This window comes from Chironomus tepperi, unplaced genomic scaffold (genome assembly GCF_022539635.2).
Source record: "Chironomus tepperi strain 1889 unplaced genomic scaffold, CSIRO-AGI_Ctep_v1 contig_244, whole genome shotgun sequence".
Classification (NCBI taxonomy): domain Eukaryota; kingdom Metazoa; phylum Arthropoda; class Insecta; order Diptera; family Chironomidae; genus Chironomus; species Chironomus tepperi.
This window is the reverse complement of record NW_027226366.1, coordinates 2414796-2437936: the sequence shown is the minus strand read 5'-3', so window position 1 is coordinate 2437936 and position 23141 is coordinate 2414796. Positions and strand designations below refer to the sequence as shown.

The following is a 23141-nucleotide window of genomic DNA, read 5'->3' as shown; positions in this document are numbered from 1 at the left end:
TTGATGCTGTATGAAATTTCATTGATTTTGGATGCGTTTCTGTTATCATCATTCGCAAGAGTATGACTCATTGCGTTTGAAGTACCAGAAGTTGTGGGATTTTCATGATTTTGGTGAGATGGATGATTCATCACCATAGTGGAGGATAAATAAGGAGGATTTTGACTTGTTCCTACTCCAGCTTGTAATTTTTGTAATTTTGTGTCTTGCAAGTACATTCTCTCATTCATTGTCCTCTCTAATTGCTCTAGTCTCGCTGCATAAGATTCATTCTCTTTGAGTTTCTCGGCTAATTTTCTTGTCAGTTCCAGCTTTTCCTTCTCAGCGGATATCAAATGACTTTTGAGTGCTTCAAACTCTTCCTGCTGACTCACTAATTTAGTTCCTAAAATTCTGGACACGCTTACTGGCTCCAAGTCTTGAAAATTGGCATGTAGAGACTTTTCAATTGCTGAAATTTCCAGGAATGAATCCAGCTCAATAATTGGTGGATTGCCAGTCTTCTGTTTTGGCGATGGAATTTCTACGATTGTTGTAAATCTCTCAAGACGTGCCTTTAATGTCAGATTATATCGATTGGACTTGAAAAAATCAGTAGCATGGGAATTTAATGGATCTTTTGTGCACTCAGGACATATCCATGGAGTATTGTCATTCTCTAAGTCCTCGTCTGAAGTATGTGAGCAACGTTGATGAAATATTCGGTCACACGAAAAGCATAAAAGGAATAATCGAAGGTCCTCATTATCTGGATCACGACAATCTTTCTTTAATTTCTCACAATTCTTGCCTGTTGCACATGAAAAGCCGGTTTTCAACGTATTGACTGAGATGATGTAGTTGTCGATTTGATTGGCCCCTGGATTATTGGACATGTAATTGAGCAACCACTGCTTATCCTCAGCAATCAAGTTCCTTAATGATTTGAAAGGCTTTGTTGACATTGTAAGAATTTATGTGCTGGATCAAATGCTCCTGACTTGACTGTTGCCTTTTGATGGCTTGTAAATCTCTTGAATGATCCTATTTGAATATGAATGCTTTGAATGTCTCTTGTATGACTGTTGGGATCTTTTGTATGATCCGGGAAATTGGATTGAATGGGGATTTAGGTATGTAAAATGTATAAACCTTGGATTAATTACCATGCGTAATTAAAGCCAAGTTGTGCGTGAATCTACAACCGGGTGATGGCGTGTAGTTGTCCACGACTTATGTGAATGTAAATAATGTGTAAATAATGCACTATAATTAATTGTATCACTATTATTCACTGCTTGTTTTGAACCGTATTATTTTATTTTTTTTTTATCACTCAAATTTGACACTATATCTCACCCTAATCCGTACCACTGATTCTATGGAGGTTCCGGCAGGCTCAAGTGTGGTGATTTAATTAATTGCAGAGGCTTTCAGGCTGCTAATATTGCGTTGAATGCTCTAAAATGGATGAAAATAATTCCAAGTGCAATAATAAATTTGGATCACTATTTTGACCGTTAATTTTGGACGTTGAGCTGCTTAACTTAGCTCTAGTGCTTCCTTTCCAATTGCTGCTTGGTTGATGATTACTATTTGTATGATTTCTACACTAATTAAGTCTTGATTTGCGAATTTTGTGCAAAATTGAAATATCACTCGCGGAATTTGTTGTTGTTACGGAGTGTAACCTGACAGTCCGTGTATAATGGGAATTTACAAAACTGCTGGTCCGCTGGATTGACTTAAATAGGTCCACACAAATATTTGTGAAAATGTGGAAGATCGGATTTGCCGCAATTCTGCGAACGTCGAGGATAAATGGAATAATTTAAGCCGTGATGATTCTAATTCACAAAATGGTATTTTATTGAATAATTCCTTAAATCTTTGAAGTTCACACTATACAAAATAATAATACGGGATGTAATTAATTCACTAAATTGGCAATAAATAATAAAAAGCTTACAATATTTGCTATCCTTATCCGTCTTCTTCAACGTGTGAAAGTAGAAAGAACGCATGGATCGGATATTGAGCAAATTATCAATAGAAAGGGTATGAAAGCTAATAAATTGAGCAATGCGTTATAAATTTTGAAACAAGTAAAAAAGACGCTTCTTGTCTGTCATTCAGCGTTAATGACAATATGTAATGGAAACGCGGCTCTCAGTCTATTTTTAGAGGCTTCAGTTTGTAATGTCATTAAAAATGGTAAGGATTCCACAATTAATTGTAGGTCTACCGAGTACAGAGGTCTGCAAAATATCTGTTAAACAATAATTAACCACAGCAAAAGTCCCAAAGCTTCTCGAAATGTTTTGCGTCTTATTAACATTTGAATTGAACTCTTTCCTTTTCCAAATTGATAAAAAACATGATCGTATGATTTTATAGAGGTTAAAAGTCTATGAATTGATAAAATATTCATTAAGATAAATTTTATACATATGTTATTTACGTTAGTTTATATCTTAAATCCTCAATCTTAAAATATTCAATAAAAATCAGATATGAATACGAGGTTATTTTGCTATGAAGTCTATCAGGCTTAAAACTTCTTAATTCTGAAGCAATATTAATCATCTTAGTTATTGAAAAACAACTTAATCTAATTCTGGATTTAAGCAGCTAATGTGGCGTAATTCCTGAATTTCCATAGACTTGTCATTTATTCAACTTGATCCTAGGAAACGCAGTCTTATGAAATCTTATCAATTTTCGATCGTTATCAATTCAGATTAGTGTATGCCGTAAAGACTTGCTGTCACTATCTAGAAATTTCATGACCACCTGCATACCCACTTTTGATCATTTTTGGCACACGTGAAAGACTTAAAAATAAATCCAATTAAATTTTTAATTAGAAAATTCCCCAAGATAGTGAATATCTGTTTATCAAAATAGACATCATGCAGCTAGATGTCGTCAGAATAAGAAGAATTGTCAACTATAATTAAAATAATGTTTTTATCGCTTTTTAATTAATGCAAAAAATTAATTCTGGAAAATTGTTGTTTTTTGAGAAATTTACAAAAACCAGCCACAATGTCTAAAGCTGACTGAAATTGAGAACCTTAAAAAAATTATATTTATCGATACCTGTCAATAAAACTTAAAAATCTAATAAAAATTTGAAAAACTTTTTTTGTGTGGTTAAAAATGCATCAATTTTCACATAAATTCTTTATTCAGAAAACAACGAAATTTATTGCCTCATTTTTTTTAAAAAGCCACGAGTTGATCCCCATAAACTTGAATTAATTACTTCACTAAAAAAAACCTGAAAAATATGTTTTCGGAACTTTCAACTTGAAAAAACACATTTTATATATTTGTTAAAATTATTTTTTTTTGTTCATACATTGGAAACGTGTCTGTGTCTGACAAAAAAATTCTCATTAAAGTTGCAACTCATTTTTAGCCCCAGATAAATTATAAGTGTGTCGTTAAAATATACTGAAAAATGAGCCTGACAAGGTTTTAAAAAAAATGCTATGAACTCATTAAGGTATTGAAGGATGCAGAAGGTGTAAAAATGACTTTCGTGAGAATTGTAAAAATAATTTGCAGTCTGTTTTGAGACAAAAACACTCCTTTAAATGTTTATTTCTCGTTAGGTGCAACTGCATGTTGTTTATTGAATAAAATTGTCAGTTTGACAATGTGTCATAAGCTTATAGAAATCAAATTTATGATGACATTGTCCTTTTAGGCTAAGTTAAAGTTCAGGGCGTTTAGAAAGCTTTTGAAGCTCATAAAATTGTAGCTTTGAACTTCATGCACTCGGCGTCTTCCAAAATAAGGCCTCAATTGCTTAGTTTTCATCAACAAAGTCCCTATTGAGCATTAAAGCAATCAATTTCTTGATTTAAACGTGTCTTTCACTCATCACGTTACTCAAAAAACCCCGAACCTTAACATATCTCTCCACCCCTAAAAATGCAACGTAATTGCAATCACCTCATTTTCTGAACAGCAATATTGCTGCGCTGATAAGAAAATGGCACAACTTATCAAAATTTCTTATCAACCAAAATCCCCAATTCAATGTCAAATCAACAATCGTTATAATAACATCCAAAAATTATCAGTAAATCTTCCTCAAATTGCATCAAAATAAGAAGCCATAAATCTTGTGAAATATTAAATTAAAGTCTTCAATTTTAACATTTTATTATATTTTTGGGCTTAGACGAAAAAAAAGTTCCATTTACTAAAATCACTCAAAACTTTAAAAAACGACTTCTGTTAAATAATCTGAGTACCACAACACAAAAAGGCAACATAAATACAGCCTCTAGTTCTAATCCAGTTCAATTATTAACAAATTAAGCTATTAATTTTAATTTTTTTCGAATTTTTGTGAATATTTTTGTTGTTGTAAACTCCGAAAAATTTGTATGAAAAAATTCAAAATTTTCTTAACGTTTTTACAAAAAATCATTAATTTAACTACTTTAAACCAGTTTTTGACTAACTTTTGATATTTTGCATTGTAGAGCATTGAAAAATGAACAAGTACGACTAATTTTTGTACCTTAGAATTCATTATTCATAAAATTAAAAGCATTTTTGTCCAAAAACTCAGATTAAGTAACAAATTTTCAGTGTCAGAAATCGAGTTTGTTTTTCAAATTTCGGCTTAATTATAGTATTTTATTTAACATATTATACATCAAAATGTTCGTTTTTTAGAACTATACAAGATGGACTATTTATATATTACCCTAAATATCCAGGAAAAGAGAAAAAAGCAAATTACATCACATTTCTGACACTGAATTTTCGAACGACTAAGCCCTTTTGCATATTTTCAATCGCAACGATTTCCATAAAACTGTTAAAAAACGTGACCTTTCACTGCGCATCTGATAAAAGAAATGTGACAAACTCATCAAAAATTTATCGTTTTTCAAATTTTGATAAAGAAATTTGATTTTGCAAATAAAATGTTTTTATGTGAAAAGTTAATTTTATAGTTTTGGATGCTACCAAGTCACATATAGTTTGCTTAGCTTAAGGATGTGCTTGAGGGTATAATTCCCTAAATCTAACTTGAAGCTAATTTTCCTCAAGCATTTCCACAAAAGTTCAGCAGTTTTTAATTTCTGTGAAAAATCTTCTTAAAATCCTCTTAAGAGTTAAAAAGAACTAAAAGTTATATGGAAATCATTATAAAGTTTTCATCTTAAATTTAGCTGCATCATCATTTAGAAAACTATTCTGAAATAGAAAGTCAAACATGGAAAATTGTCGGAAAAATAGAAAGAGCTGAGGAAATGAAAGAAAAGTCATCTGTTTAATTTGTTATATAATATAATTTTATTTTTTGATATTTTTAGACAATGAATTTGGTTCTTTTTGTTAAAAGTTTTGTTTAAGAATTTTTAAATGTTTTCTTAAAAATATTGTAATTTTAAAAACTTAATTTGAATTTTTAAGATGATTTTACTCAATTTTTCAATTTTAAAGTCATTTTTCTCTTTAAAATCAATTTAAATCTTAAAAAATTCTATTTAAAATATCTGTTGAAAGATTTCAAAAACAAAACTTATTTTAAAATTTTTGAACATTACTAATACACCAAAAACACATTTTTCAAGACAAAAATAATTTTAATGCACTTTTTTTCAACCTTAAAAAACTCTGTAAACATACAATTATTTCAATTAACATGTTTTTATTAAAAAAATATTCATAACTTTTCCATATTTTTGTATGTACAACAAGTTAAGGCGTAAAAATAATATATTTATTTAATTTTTCATACATAGTAAATGCATAAATGGGTAAAGGGAAGCTTAAACGGATGTTAATTAAATTATGAATTGAATATTAAAATGCTACATAAGCTTAATGCGCAAAAATAGCAGCAATTCATATTTAATATAAATTGATATATAGTTTCTCCACAATCTGCATATTATTATTTTTTTCCATTCATCAATTGTGCCATTGTCGTAAAAAAATAATACAAAATGTAATTTAATAAGCTTCATGTTTATGTATAAAAATATTTCACAGCATTTATTGTCAACAGATTTATGAACTTCAGTGTAAATCATCATTTTATATACAGTAATTTTGAATGCAAATACAATATCTCGTTAAATGAGATTTAAAATGTTTTTGTTTTTAAAAAATATTGAAAATTTGAATAACAATTTGAATTTGAAAATTTAAAAGATTTATAATTAAAAATTTGAAAGATTTAAAATTGAAAATTTGAAAGATTTAAAATTTCAAAGATTTAGATAGATTTAAAAATTTCAAAAATTTAAATTTGAAAATTTCAAAAATTCAAATTTAAAAACTTCAAAAATTCAAGTTTGAAATTTTAAAAATTAAAATTTGAAAATTTTAAAACTTTAAATTTGAAGGTTCAAAAAATCCAAATTTTAAAATTTAAATTCAAAAATTTAAAAATTTAAATTTAAAAATTTAAATTTTAAAATTTTAAAAAAATTAATTTGAATATTCAAAATATTTAAATCAACTCTAATCATCAATTCTCCAAAATATATCAACACCAGCATATCACTCAGTCAACAAGCTTCAATAAGAGTAAAGAACATAATCCAACAAAAAATCAATCTTTCTCGTCTGTGATGACATTTAAGACATATATGGAATATTTCAGTAAAAAAAAATTAATTGATTTTTATTTTCATCCACATACACAGCATCAAAACATCTTGAAAGTGAGAAGAAAAAAAGCATCGACACAATAGAGTTGAAACGTGTGTCAATCAATACACAACACATGAATGCTGATGTCAGTACTCGAGTCTCAATTTATGGAGCACGCGGGGGGCTCAAATATTGAACCTTAAAAATAAGAAAATTTAAATTTTCATCACGTCTCACAGATTCCTTTTACTCTTTTCATAATCTTTCACTTGCTGACTTCCTCCAACCCAGTAAAAAACATCTTCATGCCTTCATTATGATTTCACCCTCAATTTTTTCTTACATCCCAAAGAAATATAATAATGTAGAGCAGTGCTGGGCAACCTTTTATTTCTTGTGACCCACTTCGGTGGTAAGCCTTGATCAGAACCATACATAACATGTAATTTATGGCATTTTTGAAGGTGCCGCAGCACACAGGTTGTCCACCACTGCTACAGACTCTTCAACTCGTTCACAAATCGATCGAAAAACCCTTCAAGGAAATATTTTCTTCATGACACAATAAAAGAAGATGTTTAAAAAAAATAAGAGTCGTGACAATCATTTATTCTCGTTTAGTAAATAAATACAATTAAGCTCTAACACGAAAAAGCCCTTTCAGCAAGAAATTCCAACAGAAAAAAAGGCATTGCATAAATCATTTTTTAATTATTTCATAATTGTCGGCGAAAAGCATGCAAGAATTAATTAAGAAATCTACTTTCATTCTCAAAAGGTGGTTGTTTGCCGAAAAGTCATTAAACAAAAAAAAAGAGCTTAAATGATCTCTTTCTGTAGATGCCCCTGTTGTGAACATTTAATTCTGGGTTTCCGTTTTTTATGGTTTATTTTGAGAAATGTCAGGGTTGTGAATTTAGATGGATGGGGGAATGTAGAGGCCTTGAAATTTGTCTTAACCACTTGCAAGCTATACACATTAGAAGGATACGAATATGTTATTAGACCTGATGTACCCTGCATACCTAGACACATTTGGTTTCCAAAACCTGCAAATTGCAAGACACGAACTTAACAATTGGAACTAGAAAGCTGAAAATGGATGAAGAGCTTGGAAAATTAGACATAACCTGCAATTGAACTCAGGATCCACAGTACGTAAGGGCAAGGTTCTTCTACTTAGGCCAATTATATAATTTCACAGCTTTAATCCTAGTAAGAATTACATGTCTCAAGATCGGATCACGACTAGGAGTCCTTGATGTCTTCCTACTTACTTACTTACTGGAAACATGTTCTGACTTGGAGCCTTGGTTGCTACAAAATGCCTTTCATCTGACTCTGTTGCTGGCTGTATTAAAGCTTGTACAAATTCTCAATTTTGACATCTAACTGGCATTCCTTCATTACCGTCCAACGCCATGTTGCTCTTTGAGCACCTAGACGCCTTTTCTCTTGTGGATTCCAACACCTTTGATAACAACTCTGCACCCAAAATCCCAGAAGCATTATCAAAAGTCTCTATCAAGATGCGACAAATATATTTTAATGAAAAAATCATTTTCAATTTAGAGATTGGAGCGACAAAGTGGTTAGTAAACATCCCATATGCATGACGATAATCGACGTTAATAAAACAAATTTATCAATTTACAGATTCCATTCAATTACAACAGCATGCATGCATAAAAATGACCAGTATGAGTAATATTTATATTAATATAAATCCCCAAAATCATCATACTATGTTTTCATTCGTCATTATCACATATGTGTTCATAAATATAATTTTTACGTGATCTTGCGCGACGGAATGAATGAAAGAAGTAATAAAAAAGTCTCAAGCTGATGATTTAAGAAATTTAATCATAAATCTCAACTTAAAGTGAATTAAATTGTCATTTATATTTTGTATAAACATTCGCACCGTCTCGCTTTTCATATTTCTCCTTCGCGCCATTCGACAGCCAAAAAAGATATGAAAATTCTTTTGATGAAATATAACGCGGCACATAAACGAAACGATTAATGAATGAAAAATAATTTTTAGTTGAGACTACCCGCTTTTCATATTAATATGAATGATAATAACAAACGATATGTTTGTAGCTGCTTTATATATGATGACTTGAAAATTGTAGAAAATAAACAAACGAGCAGCAATAGCATTTGTGCAATAAATAAAAGAGAGTATAAAAAAAAGTTCAATTTTTAATTAAATTTAAACATGCGAAATGCTCGAGTCTCACGCGCGTTGACGACCTATCAACACATCTTAACCAGGCACAAATATCTCGACAGACGTTATTATTCATCATGTAATATAAATCTTGTCTTGTTTCAGCACATTTTCATGAAATTGCATGTTATTTCAACTGCTGTGCCTCCTCGCACATGCAAATTTTTGTATATATGTAATATAATTTCTCAAATTAAATGAGATTATATTATTATTATTGTAGTTTTTTTCAATTAAATTAATTCGCCGCTATTTATTCACAAGGCATCATATGAAACTTGATATTTATGTCTGATTCGCAAATACTGAAAAGCGTACTTTGTGCATTGCTCATCCTAACAATATTAATCGCCTTGAATTGTCGTTCTTCTCTCCGCTCTCAATTAAAAACGTCATCGTCAATGGCCCATCATTTATCTTCAAGTATATTATACGAGTAAAATGCACTCTGCATGTGAACTTTAAATAACAATAATTATTATTTTTTTTTATATATTTATTTCTGCACAGACATGCCTCGTGCCGCATTAAAACACATCTGTATATGTATCTAAATGTGAGATCATTAACAAATTGTAGCATCATGATAAGTATTTTTTTATATATTTTATATTTTATTGAAATGGCACTGTGCAAATGCTTATCTCATTATAGAGCGCGTGTACAGCTCTGTAATCATATAAATTGTCACTAATGGGACTGACATGATCCCGAGCGACGAAAGATTAAAGCGCCGAGTAATATTAAATATATTTAATTGTAGTATTTATGCTTTTTTGTTGGTTTTGTGCTTTTTTGGTGGTTTTGTGCTTTTTGGATACGATCAAAGCTTAGCTGGATGTCAAATCAAGTTGTATAGAGGATCAAGACGACTTGAGTCGATTTATCCATGCAAGATCCAAAATTAATGAATTTGGTTAAGTTCCTGACCCTTGATTATGGGTTAATAATTAAATAAGACTGTAAATCCATTAAATTGTTGAATATGGATGCATTTTAGATGCCTTACTCTTCACTACTTCCTCTAATAAGCCACTGAAATGTGTTTTTCCTTATTTTATTGACACAATACCTTTTTGTACCAATCACAATCAATTATCAACATAATTAGCACTAATAACACAACACAGAACCCAAAAACACCAATGTCATTACTACAGCAACACAAAAACTCAATAATGAAAGTCAAATGCCGCCAGGAAAACTGTAAATCACAAGAAAAAGAACATTTGTAAGTCAAATATGACGAATTATTCTGCCAGGTGTTTTTTATCTCACTTCCACGTGACACAAATTTATCATTTCCAATATGACCACAACTTGATCTTCAAACAACTGTTTTTTTTTGTATTAATAATTCCTGTGTCCCCCGGAAATGCTTAATGAAAATTCACAACAACATGTCCAAGTGACTTTATACAGAGTTTATTTAAATCCAACAAATCATCAAGTTTCTTTTTATTATTTATTTATTTTGTACTTGAAAAATTGTTTAACATTTCCACGTGATTTAAATGTAAGAGTAATTCTCTTACAATTTTCTCGTGCTTAAGTACTTGTTCACGATTTGTCACCGTTTTTATTACATTCATTTTTCTTTCGCTTCTTGTGTCTAAACAGCAAGAAGCACAATGCAAAAAAAAATGTTTAATATGTATTTGTGGAAAAAAAGAGAACGTCTTCAGGAATAATAATAATAATGAGAAATGAATGAAATGTGACATGAAATTGTGAAAAAAAATAGCATTTTTTTACGATCAGCGACTTGCGATAAAGACAAATTGCTTTATTTGCTCAAATAATTATGACTGTTGCACGCCTTGCGCCGCACGACGTTAAAATTATCGTATGAATGGTAATTAAATTTCATCGTTGAATAGGCACGAGCATTGTTTTGTCAGGCCACGATTTGTTTGATCAAGGGCGCGAAAATGTAATCGAGACACCAGATTCCTATCGAGCGAGACAAACGAGTCACTTGATTTCACCTTAAAAATATAAAGAATATCATCAAGTCGTGATCATTTCATCTCACTCGCACAGTTAACTGGCTGATAATCATTGCGGTCGACTCGCGCGCGCACTCAATTTACAAAATAAAAAAAAAATAACATGAAAGGGTCAAATGTGCGAAAAAAAGAGTCAATAATGGATGTGAGAGACATTTTATTTATATAAAAAGAAATTTCAATTCCTTTTGATCTTGCCTAGGCGCAAAATTCACATGATAATAATATTGTGCGATCATTATATGACATATAGTTGAGACAACAATCTTTCCATCTTATTATTAAACACGCGCTCACACGCTTATTATGCACATACATACAATCTGTATAGAATTCCACTCGCGACTCACAATGTGTCGAGGCGAAACAATAAAAAATAAAATTTATATTTGAGAATAAACAGCCGCCAAAAAGCTATACGTATAATAAGAAATGAAATGAAAAGTGAGGCGCGCATGGGAACTGCTGTAAAAGAAAGTGAGCGAAAAGAAGGAAAAAAAAAATTGTTTAAATTCTTTCGTCAATTGTGTTTGCTTGCGTCTACATTTTAGATACTTTGTATCTAAAATAAAATAATCATTATAATTATTTGAAGAAGTCGTCTTTTGGCACCCGCGAACAATATATACCCCCGTGTGTATTTAATCTACGAAATCAAATCATTTGCCAAAGTGACTTGCCGCTTCTTAATATGAAAAAATAAAACTATTTTTAATTCCTACTTTGTTTCTTTTCCCATTGTTCTTACTGCCAACCAATTGGTTGGCTATAATTAAAATATACTCTTACAAATTGGCACGTTTAATGTAGAAAAAAAAATAAGTAAAAAATCTCTTCTAAAATGAAAATTTATTTATCTCTCACAACATTGCAATTAAATTTCTTACAGAATACAGTAGGGGGTACTAATCGAGACTTAATAATTTCTTATGTGGATTTTTCTAGAGAATCTGGTTTCGATCGACACGTGCGGCGAGAAGTTTTTTACTTGATCGTGTGAGAATGATGGAGTTCTGATTAAACTGAGTTGTCAGAATTTATTGTTAAATTATGTTTTACAATGTGTTAAAGACTGACCCGAATAACACAAATTAGCTAATCGATCAAATGTTTGACCTTAGACAAGTATGACTCTGACTTGATGTCAGATCCGATTTAAATTCGGCACTTTGCCAAAATCACACCTGACTCGGTCTGGTGTCGAATTTTGGCTCGATCAACTGATTTGTGCTTTTTGTGTTAAAGTCAATTTCATGTTTTTGGAGACTGACTTGATTGCTCATTTTCGAATTTTCAGGAGCAATTTTCAGTCACAAAATTTTAAAAATTATTTCAATCAACTTAAAAAATTCCATTATCATTTTAAGTACCAGTCCTGCCTTGATGAACAACTTAAAATTCCTTTGTTTACCTCAATTTTAGTGAAGCCCAGAAGCAATAAATCATAAACTACTTAAAGTCATTGTAATTACCACAAAATGTCACCTTATCGACACGATAATCGTGAACAATATCACAAAAAAGTCGTGTGATCTATAAAGAAGAAGAAGAAGCTTTAAATAAATAATAAATAAGTTTTTTTAGGGTGCACACGACTTCTGTAACTGGCACAATCGTGTGAAGTGCACTATTCTGTAAAAGACATGTGTATTACCTGCCAATTTGTTTAGACCACACGACAAAAAAAAAATACAACAAATTTTTTTACAATTTCATGTTTTGAACTTGATAAAGTTCACGATTTATTATTTATTCTAAAAATATACAATATGTTGACATATAATAGATAAATGAGGGTCATGAAAACATTTTTTTTTTTTTGTATTTTCCCTGCTGATTCTCACAACTCAATGACTTGCGGCCTTAAAAACTAAACCGAAACTTTAAAACCACTATTAAGATATTTTTCTTTAAATTAAAATTAAGAAAAAGAAAGAAAAAAATAAAACTTTGTAGAGCGCACAATGTCACGTCTCTTAAAAGAAAAATTCTTCTTGCCTTTATTTTTCACTTTCCACACTTCTTCTTCTTCTCGTGGCATCCACTGAGTTGTATCTTTCCTCTTGCTTATAAATTTCAATTTAGTTTTAAGTGTGAATTAAAAAAAACGGAAAAATTTTTACGAATCATTATCACAACGTTCCCTCCTTTAAAATATATATATATATAATTTCTTTTCTTCTCTCTTATTTCTACAAGTTTTTTTTTTATTGCCGTGTTGGCTTTTATGTCACGCAAATTTACGAAAGAAAATAAAAAAAAAATGTGAATTGTGAATGGTCCGAGTCTAATAGCTTCACTAAATAACAACCCATAAGTTAACAATTAATATTTACATAAGATTAAGATCATGTTATTTACATTTTAAGACATGCCAGTGTGGAGAAGGCACTTATCGATTTGGATTTTTTTTTTACCAAGGCCGCCATGGCTTCTCGTCATCCTTCATCTGCTGATCAAAGTTTGTCTTTTTCATTACAAGTGAAATAGGCGCCGATGGACTGTATGGTCGCTTTAAGCTTTGCTGTGACTGTGACTGTTGTTGATGTGGATGAAAATTAAATTGCTGCGGGTGATGTTGATGATGAAGGTTTTGATGTGCTGGCATACAATCCATTGGCTCATATGATGAATTGGCAGGACTTGGAGGTTGATGATATGGAGATGTTGATTGTTCACGAATTCTTTCGTAATTTGATGATGTGGCAGATCCAGTTGAGGCTGTTCTCGATGGAATTGGTACGAGCATTGGTATAGCTGATGTTTGAACAGATTGAGGAAGAACGAATGCAATGTTACCGTTTGATAACTTTGTTGGAATTAATTGTACACCATTTCCACTTCCATTTGTTAAATAATATCCATTTGTTGTAGCTGTAATGTGTGAATCTTGTTCCGGTGAACTGGGCGGTGATGGTAGAACTGGCTCTTGTTTTGCTCCATTTAAACAATTACTCAAATGCTGTAATAATCGTCGTTTAACTTGAGGCTCAAGACCTGGAAATCGTCCCACTTCATTTGCACAATCAGCAAAACCAGCCTTGAACTTTGAAGCGATTGTAGCATCAGCTGCTTGTGACATTGCCGCCTGTTGACGTTGAAGATTGAGTTGATGATTTTTTAAGAATGCGAGCGTCATCTCAAGTATATCAGCTTTTTCTAATTTTGAATGTCTTGCTGGCTGTTATTGTATGATATTAAAAATAAAAGATAGAAAATTAATAAAAAAAATGAAAATGAAGGATGTACTTATTTCAGCATCTCATATCTCAAGGAAAAGAAAGAGAATGAGATGCTCAAACAAAAAGAAGGGAAATATAAGCCATCATCAGTCATCAGTGAGTGATAGATTGTTTTAATTTAAATCGAAATGAAAGAAGAGGCGATGGCAGTAGAAAAATACGTCATGTTGTGCAGAAATTATATTAAAAATACTTACGTCTTTCTTCATCGCATCCAAAATAAGTGTTTTGAGCTCGTTAAGGCAATTGTTGATTCTTGCGCGTCGTCTCTTCTCCATAATTGGCTTATTGCTCTGTAAAGAGAAAAAAAAAACAATGAAATGATTTTCTTTGTTTGTTCATCGATTCATCATATTCGTGTGCCACGACAGTCTGCTTAATTTCTTGTGTGCGTAACATTATATTTTTTTTGGTCATGAAGAAAAATTAGCGCGGAAGTGGCTAAAAATATTGTAATTCATAATACATCAGTTCGTACACATGAATAAGGTATCTATTTTTACATAAATGTGTGGTCGCGTCTCTTTTGTCTTTTTGTCAGTCTGTTTTTTTGATAATTTGGAAGCAGCGGCATATTTTTGTTGTTTTTCTGTTTTCACAAAAAATAGCAAGCGGAGGTATCAATTGACAAGACGAGCAGTAGCAAAAATAATGAGTGGCTATAAATTTAGCAGTTAAAACGTGCCGCACTCGACGATTCTTTAATTATTCAGCTCTCAATTCGTATCTCATATATGTATTTTAGTGTCGTTAATGTCCATTCACAATTGTTTTGCCTACTTATAATTAGGGATTGTGCTGTTTATGTGTAACGTGAGATATTGAGGCTTTCTACCTTTATGATCATGTATTACAGTCCCCCTGACCCATGAACAGTCCAAACCTAACAGCTAAATGACTCCAACCCAGAATTAAGCATTAAAAAATCTTAATTGATGAACTGTGATGAAAAATCGTCACATCAAAAGATTTGTTTAGATATTCTGTGCTTCCGCACAGACAAATTCATTTCTCACGGCAAAAACAGCAATAATAATATTAATAACAATAATTTTTTTTTTGTTTATATGATGAGGCAGCACAGAAATCGTTAAAGCCTCTGATAAATATCATGAGCTGCCAAAAATTAATGAACTCTACATTTTTTCCCCTCACTCAAAAGACGAGCAAAATATAATAAAATCGTTTACCGTGTGCGAGTGAGCGCAAGCAGCACACACAAAAAAAAATTATCGCAGGCACACGGCGATGTGTTGAAAAATATGGTAAAAAATAAATCTCCATTTTCCACAATTTGTCTCGGGCATACAGCGCGCAAAAAAATATATATATATGAAGCAACTTTAAAAATGATGTGAGAAGATCATTTACGAAGATTGCTTTTGAACTTGAAGCAACAAAACGCCAGAAGAAAAAGAATTTTTTTGTTTCTCATAGCGTGCTGATTTGAGCATACATATTAGCACCCACACTTTGCGCACATACAGAAATAATTTTTTATATCACACTCTCTCCTCCTCCCCCACCTTAACTTTCTTGTCGAACGCGGCAGAATGAGTTGTTATTAAAACATTTACACATGAAATGGAATCTCGTTAATTTGTTTTTCATTCTATCAAAAGAAAAAAGTTCTTCTTCTTACTCCATTCCGAAAATTGCCCTTCAATCTCATCCACATCAGCATCATCATCAACAACTTCTTTGGAATCAGGAAGAAGAATATGCGAGAAATACTTTTTTATCTAATTTTGAAGGAAGTTGTGTTGATGTTCACTTTGATTGGAAGTTTCTAATGACCTTGCCAACTTTTTGCATTAGAAATTCTTGGAATTTTCAAAAAATTTGTCATCAAGCTTGAAATATCGCAAAAACAAACTTCGAGGTGGCAAAAATTCCGCCATATTTTAAACTTCAAAGAACCGTTGAAAACACGGCACTAAACATTTAATTATAAATTCCTTTTCAATCTATTGATCATTAGCCATAAAAATGCGCCTTAATTACCTCATAAAAATGTTATAACATACACATGTTTTTTTGGAAGTGAGGAACACATATTTCATCGTTGATGAAGAAGCAAAAAAGTGATTTCACATGTCTCTTTTATAACAACGAATAGACGTCGATTGAATGTGGCATGAAGTTTAGCATATAAATTACATCACATATTAGATGGATCAAGAAGGCACGGGGGCTTTGAGATGGAATCAAATTGCAAAAAAGATGAGTAAAAAAAAAGTAATAAAAAAAAAGATCTTTAATGGCAACAGTAGATGCTGCAAGAAGGAAGAAAACATCAAAGGCATATTATCATGAGCAAAAAATAAATTTTTATCCGCTTTAACCAATTCTACCTGCCTTCTTTTTTTTCGATTACAGGAACTAATGAAGCGTTAATATTGTTTTTTCTTCATGCTTCCATCCATACTCGAGTTGCTTTATAAGCGATATTTTTTTGCGAGCCTGCGTTAAACTGAAAACACGCTGATTTAATCATTGCAAATAAATCAAAGTACTTCCTGTGTTATCAGCATAAAAAGGCATAATAATCATAATTTTTTTGGGCTATTGGAAATGAGACAGTCTGGCTGCTACTGGTGATTCGGAAATTAAAAATATGATCTTCTCTTGAAAATTGAAATGAAAATTGCTGGATAGACGACATACGGAAGAATTTAAGGAATGTCTTTAAGCTTCAGCATTTAAACATCCTACATATTTATAAGAAAAATTGTTTATTTTTCCCGCGATCACTAATTGATACTAAAGAAGTCACTTAAAAATTGGGCCAACATATAAGAAATTTGAGATTTATGTCACACACATCTTAATCCTACATTTTTTTTTATTAGTCTATTCCAAATGTAAATAGTCGTGAATTGGCTTATTTGCCAACATTTATAAAAATGGTTTTATTAAGGCAGCAACGTGATTTATAATTTTTTTGTGTGCGTCTGAACTATTTTATATTGTCTTTATGTCAAGCCAGTGGAAGAAAAAAAAGTCAACAAAAAGAGAAAAAAAAAATAAATTCCCACACACAAAATTGCGGACAGACACTCTGCAAATCTCATTTACGCTTCATGAAAAGAAGTTTAAAGCAAAGAAAAAAAATTCCTCTGTGCCAAATGCCCTGTTTCACATAGAGAAATTAACGCTGTTTTAATATCTTATATATTTTTCATTCGCGCTATGGTGCCCGCGTGCGGAGGCAAAAAAAAGAAAGAGAGATTAAAGCCATCACATACGTATATACACATATGAGTGAGTTAACTATGAGCAACAGATAGCGGATATTGATCTTTTACAAGTCGCGTGTGCGTTGGAAAAAAAAAGAATTAACTCGCCGTGTTTTATACTCTTCGAATTAATCGCTCTAATTATGGATTTGATTTCATGCCGACCAAACGCGTGTGGGAAAAAAAATATATTTATAATAATAATGATTATTATTTTTCTTATTTCACATTTCTTTTGATAAAAGGTGTAAAATATTGGATTGCCCAAAAAAAATCAAAATTAAAGGGTTGTTGATCTAAATTCATATTGATATTCAGCTTAGGCGGAATTTTCAAGTGATTTGTTTTATACTTTTTTTTCTGTTGAAATTTCTTTCTCCTTTTTTAGCGATTAAATGATCGGATTTGCGAATTTGGGTGTCCATTGAAATGTGTTTTGTCTTTTGTTGTTGCTCAAGGCTATTTGGGAGTCGAGTGGATTGGATTTAAGGCTTAGTGATTTTATTGTTAATTTTAGGGGATTTGTTGAAATTTAAAGTTTTGAAAATTTAAATATTTTATTAGAAAAAAATGCGATCAATTTTGAATGACTTGATTATTTGGAATTTGAAATTCAAATTTGCAAATTTTTCGGATTTTTAAAATTTTTCAATATTTTTTTCAAATTTAATTTTGAAATTTTTGAGATTAATTCAAAATTAATTTTGAATTTTTTAAATTTAAATGAATACTTAAAGTTTTAAAATAAAAATATGAAAAGCTAATTTTAAAATTTATAAGTTTTTAAATTTTTTTACTTCAAAATTAAAATAATTATTTTGAATTTCAAAATTGTAAATTCTTGAAAGAGGAAATTAAAAAAAAATTAAAATTTCAACTTGACAATTTTTACATTCAAATTTAAGAACATTCCAAATTAATTTAATCTTGAATTTTAAAATTGAAATTTTAATAAAATTGAAAATTCAAATTCTCAAAATTCTAAATTTAAATTTTTTTAAAATTAGATATTCTTAATTTGAAAAAATTATAAAAATTCCTAAACATTTTTTAAAAACATAAAATAACAATTTTCTATGCAACAAATTATAGAAATTTATCAAACCTCAACAAAAATCCACTCAACAATCCCCTAGCCGACCACAATCATTCCGCTCAAATTAACTCAGTTAGACACCCAAATTTGATTTCAATCAAAAACTATAATTTCAAAGTTTGCAGCAATTTTATCGTCGGCATTCTTTTTTTTTAGCGATATGTATTTTTTATATCCGACTTAAAAAATAGTTGCCATGACTGACAAAAACGGTAAAGCATGCGGCAATTATTATTATTATTTTGATGGAAAAGAGGTGAGTGAAAAAGAGACTTGGTGGAAATGTTAATCGACCGAATAAGCGGAAACATGTTTTCAGGGGAACTTGTGTGATTGTGATTGGAAATACAAAAAATAAAGCCATGCAGGAAATCTTTTATTCCGTCAAATTAAAAAACAATTAAAAATTGAACAATTTTTTATCAACAAAAATCTAGATACACGTATGTACCTGCGGTACCGAGCTGTTTTGGTTATGCGAACAATTTTAAATTTTCGTGCAATGATTTATGCAAATAAAATATGGTAGACCGAGCACTACGGTGGCATTTTTTGGAAACATAGTCTCTGTTAATCCAATCGCAATTGCATGAATACTTAAATATCTCAATTTGGAATAAAAAAATAAATATCTCTGAATATGTTGTTGTTGAATTGGAATTAAAATGTCACGACACGTGGTTCCATAAAATTATGTCCTCACTCCACATGTTTGACGGTGACAAATAGGATGAAAAAAATATTGCAAATTTTTGTTATTAAAAAATTCATTTTTTTTTTTTTTGTTTGATTTTTTAGCCATATCCAACATGATTATCATAAAAAGTGAGAATGGCACGAGGAAAAAAGATTATTTTGAAAAACGTGACATTTAAATTAACAAGAGTGAATGTATAGCCATGCATAAATTATGAATAATAATTTTTGTGAGTGAAAATTTTCGATTTTTTATATTTTTTAATTTGACTATAGATAAAATTTATGATGTTGGCAATGCCAATTGAGAGGAAGTTTTTTGTTTTTGTCTGTGCCGATCGCCATAAAATAATATTTTTTAATCATCATCATCTAACGACCCATAGCGAAATCAATAAAATAAATTCTGTTTTTCCTGACTTGACTGACACAAAATTTACAGTCACAAATTGCTACGATTTTAAATGGATGGTGTGGATAATATATAGTCATGTGAAAAAGATAAATTATTAAGTGCCATAAAATTCTAATCCAATAATTCTTTCCACAATACATGCTTCGTCATAGTCATCATCATAATGTCTCTATTTGTCATGTCATCGGTTTATAAATATAATGCAGAGCACGCGCAAAAATTTATATACACAATAGTAATTAGCTACTTAAGCATTCAGCAGTATTAGCTGCTTATTGTACTTACTCGACGTGTATCACTCGCTGTGGCACGCTTTATAGGCACTTCCTGGGAAGGCATCTGTGTTGTGGTTATTCCATTTAATCCCATTGTGTTACTGTTGATCACTTGTTGCTGGCTTATGGACTTTATTCCTGTCACCATATTTTTGTTCATAAATATTATTTTTATTTTTTTTAACTCCTCTGTGACTTTATATTTTTTATTATTTTTTGGTCTTTGGGTTAATCTTTTTTTGGTTCTGTTTATTTTTTCACAGAGATAATTTATTTGCAATTGCAATTTTTCATGCAGTTCCTCACTGCTTTTATGTGTCACAAAAAATTATAATTTTTTTTATTTTGCTTGTCAGTTTCACTTTTATTATTGCCTAGGCACTGTATGTCTTATTTGCACAAAATTATAAAAAGTCTTTATTTTTTAAGAAAAAAGTGAAATTTTTTTTTAAAAAAAAGAATAAAATAAAAAATTTGTCAAAAAAAAATGCGACGTTCACGGTCGAAAGTCTCAAACTATTCTGAATGAATGTTGTTTACGAACTAACTAGTTTCGCCGACTGACTTGTTGCTTACAATATTTTTCATTTCGGTGTCTACAACAACAACATTTAAAAAAAATTTTTTTTTTTTTCATTATATTCTACACATCGTTTATTTATTAACAACACACAAGTGTATGCATACACAGAAGAAGTAGAAAAAAGAGAAGAGAATGAGAGAATTAACGAACGGATATCGGGAGGTCTTGTTTTTGTTTTTTATACTTCAAAATTCTTTTTCATGTATTGACTGATGTGCCTCTTTCCATTACTGCAGTTCCAGACACATATATACACACATGATTGTTATGTGTGTCATAGGATCTGTTATTTGAACATTGAGTAATGAAATCTGAGTAAAAAAAATATTTTTCTTCTTCTTTTTTCGCTCATTCCTTTCGTATCAGGTAGACGGTAAGAATTTTTGTTCTGTTTTTCTGTCTCCGCTTTTCATCTTCATTACGGCCTTTACAGTGAAATATAGTTGGTGGGGATATAAGCGTGCGATTGATATGTGTTGGAAAGGGAAGTTGCCACTAGACTTGAAATCAAAGTGTGCGCACTTATCGGCTTAGTTATTTTCATTAGCATTTTTCAATTTAGTAATAGACTGTTGTAAACACTTCTAATTGCATCATATTAGGTAGATGAATGGGTTTTTTTGTGGGATGGATGTTTCGTCGGATTTTTTTTTAGGTAGTTGGATGAATGATGTGTGGAAGGATTAATGGAATATTGATGAAGTTAAACCAAAATTCAAATTGTCTTCAAATTCAATTTAGTTTGAATTTTTGAAAATTTTTGAAAATTTTAAAAGTTTTTGAATTATTGTGAATTTTCTTGAATTTATTTGAATTTTTTCGAATTTTTCTTTTTGTTCCTAACAATTCCTTGACAATTCCCAACGATCCTCACTCACAAAAACCAAATTGTACTTCGTCACAAATTCCAACAAATTTCCCCACAACAACCCAAGAATCAACAACTCTTCCATCTTATCAGTCAAACATTACAACTTGTTAGGTATTTACTTTAGTCGCAGGTAGATTGCCAGTGATAAGAAAGACGATTTTTTTTTCATTCTCGTCCCCAAACACACACAGTCCATGACATGATACGCCAATAAACAAAAATAAAAAAAAAGAGTAATTCTATTGTCACATGCAAGGTGTGATTATATCAGATACACAAATATTTGGCGACATCACAACGGAAGTGGTCGATTGTTATCAACACGAATACATTAAATAAAAAAAAATATTGTATTTATGAATGTTCTCGTACAATTTTTAGTGCTAATTATTTTTTATTTTTTATTTGTGACGGCTTTTGAGGCTGATGACGATAATTTGTTGGCTGAAAAGGGAGAGAAGTAGAGAAAAAAAAATAAGTGTGTACACAAAGTCGCGATGCTATAAATAAAATGCACGATTAGCAAAAAGCCACTAATTTATGTGAATGAAAAATTAGCGGGTAAAGTTTGATACTTTTTTTTTTTGGTGTGGCTTGGTATACTTTGTTGTGTTCGGTGGATGTGATGATTGGCATGCGATGGGATATTTGCGTCAATTGTGAGGATAGAATGTTAATTGCAAGCAAATTTTGACGACTTTTGAGAGTAATTTATGATAATTGATTGCTTTTTGGGAGCAGACGTCTTTAATGGCCCCAAAAATTAGAGCTCCTCCAAAATTGCAGGTCTGCAGCCTTGAAGAACTTTTAGGTACAGCCCAAAGCTGCAGACTTGCGCCTCTAGAACGCTGGAAGTGTAGGCCGACGGCTCCTGATCTTACAAATCCTAAAAGTCACCAAACCACACGATCGTACAGCATTTAGACTGTATTACACAAACATACTACATCTTAATAATCCCCAATCATAATAAAAGTCATCAAACACCAATTAAAGAATCTAAAACATGACCTCAAGTCAATTAAAGCCCTCTAAATCAAAGAGAAATCTCTAAAAATTTCATTAATTGCCTTACTTGACATTTCATAATTATTTAATTAGAAGGAATGAGAATTTATGGCAACAATTAAAAGCATTAACGAGTATAAATTCTCACCATATCATATCGCTTGCTAATAACTTGACAGCTTACTTATTATACATTAATTTGTTTAATAAATAGATAAGATCGTTTATTTTTTTCATTCTCAAGCTGAGCTACTTGATCATTTCCCCTATTTTTTGCATAAATCGTGTGCCTCAAACAGTCAATTTCCCCTTCGTTTCACAAACACGATCGTGTGTAGATCGTGTGGATGAAGTGAGACGAAATGTGCATTCGGTAAATCTCGTCATTCTCATTCTCTTTGATAGTGTGCCTTCGTGTGCGATACACACGCACCGGCATAAAGTGCACACAATTACATTTCTCTCTGAGTTTTCAATCGATCTACAATAGCCGAGATAGATGTCTGAAGGCGAACGACGAAGACGCTGCGATCCCGAAAATGATACACGCGCCTTTTAAAAAAAGAAGATTTTTTTTTTTTATTTTATTTTCTTCTTCGTCTCTGTTTTTATTTTATTTTATTGTATTTCCATCATATAAAGTAGTTTTTATTCTTTTATATTTTTCCATTCTTTTCATTCTCCTTTTTATACTGAGGCAAGCAATTCCTCTTTACGAGCTTTGCAGTGTGCCGTGTATTATATTCTCTTCAAAAACACACTGCCGCGTTTAAACATCGCTTGCTTATTTTTTTCTTCTTTACTGCTTATACTTACTTGCTATAAGCCTTTTTAAGTACAATTCACTTTTTTTTTA

At 30.9% G+C, this 23141-nt stretch overlaps 1 protein-coding gene across 1 annotated transcript; it reads right to left on the bottom strand.

Moving 5' to 3' along the window:
- Window positions 1–12555: 12555 nt before the first annotated feature.
- LOC139091263 (protein hairy-like) lies at window positions 12556–20381 on the bottom strand. Its single transcript, XM_070641257.1, has 3 exons — window positions 19834–20381; window positions 14300–14395; window positions 12556–14041 (listed from the first exon to the last, which is right to left on the bottom strand). Exons 1-3 carry the CDS (start codon window positions 19981–19983, stop codon window positions 13274–13276), a joined length of 1014 nt encoding a protein of 337 aa, XP_070497358.1. The 5' UTR covers window positions 19984–20381; the 3' UTR covers window positions 12556–13273.
- Between the last annotated feature and the right edge of the window lie 2760 nt (window positions 20382–23141).

Bases quoted from the DNA above. Each gene is read 5' to 3' on its own strand.
- LOC139091263 (XM_070641257.1), bottom strand. From the start codon at position 19,983: ATGAACAAAAATATGGTGACAGGAATAAAGTCCATAAGCCAGCAACAA. The intron at 14,396-19,833 runs GTAAGTACAATA...TTCTCTTTACAG, and splicing joins CAGCGAGTGATACACGTCGA to AGCAATAAGCCAATTATGGA. The intron at 14,042-14,299 runs GTAAGTATTTTT...ATACAATAACAG, and splicing joins TGGATGCGATGAAGAAAGAC to CCAGCAAGACATTCAAAATT.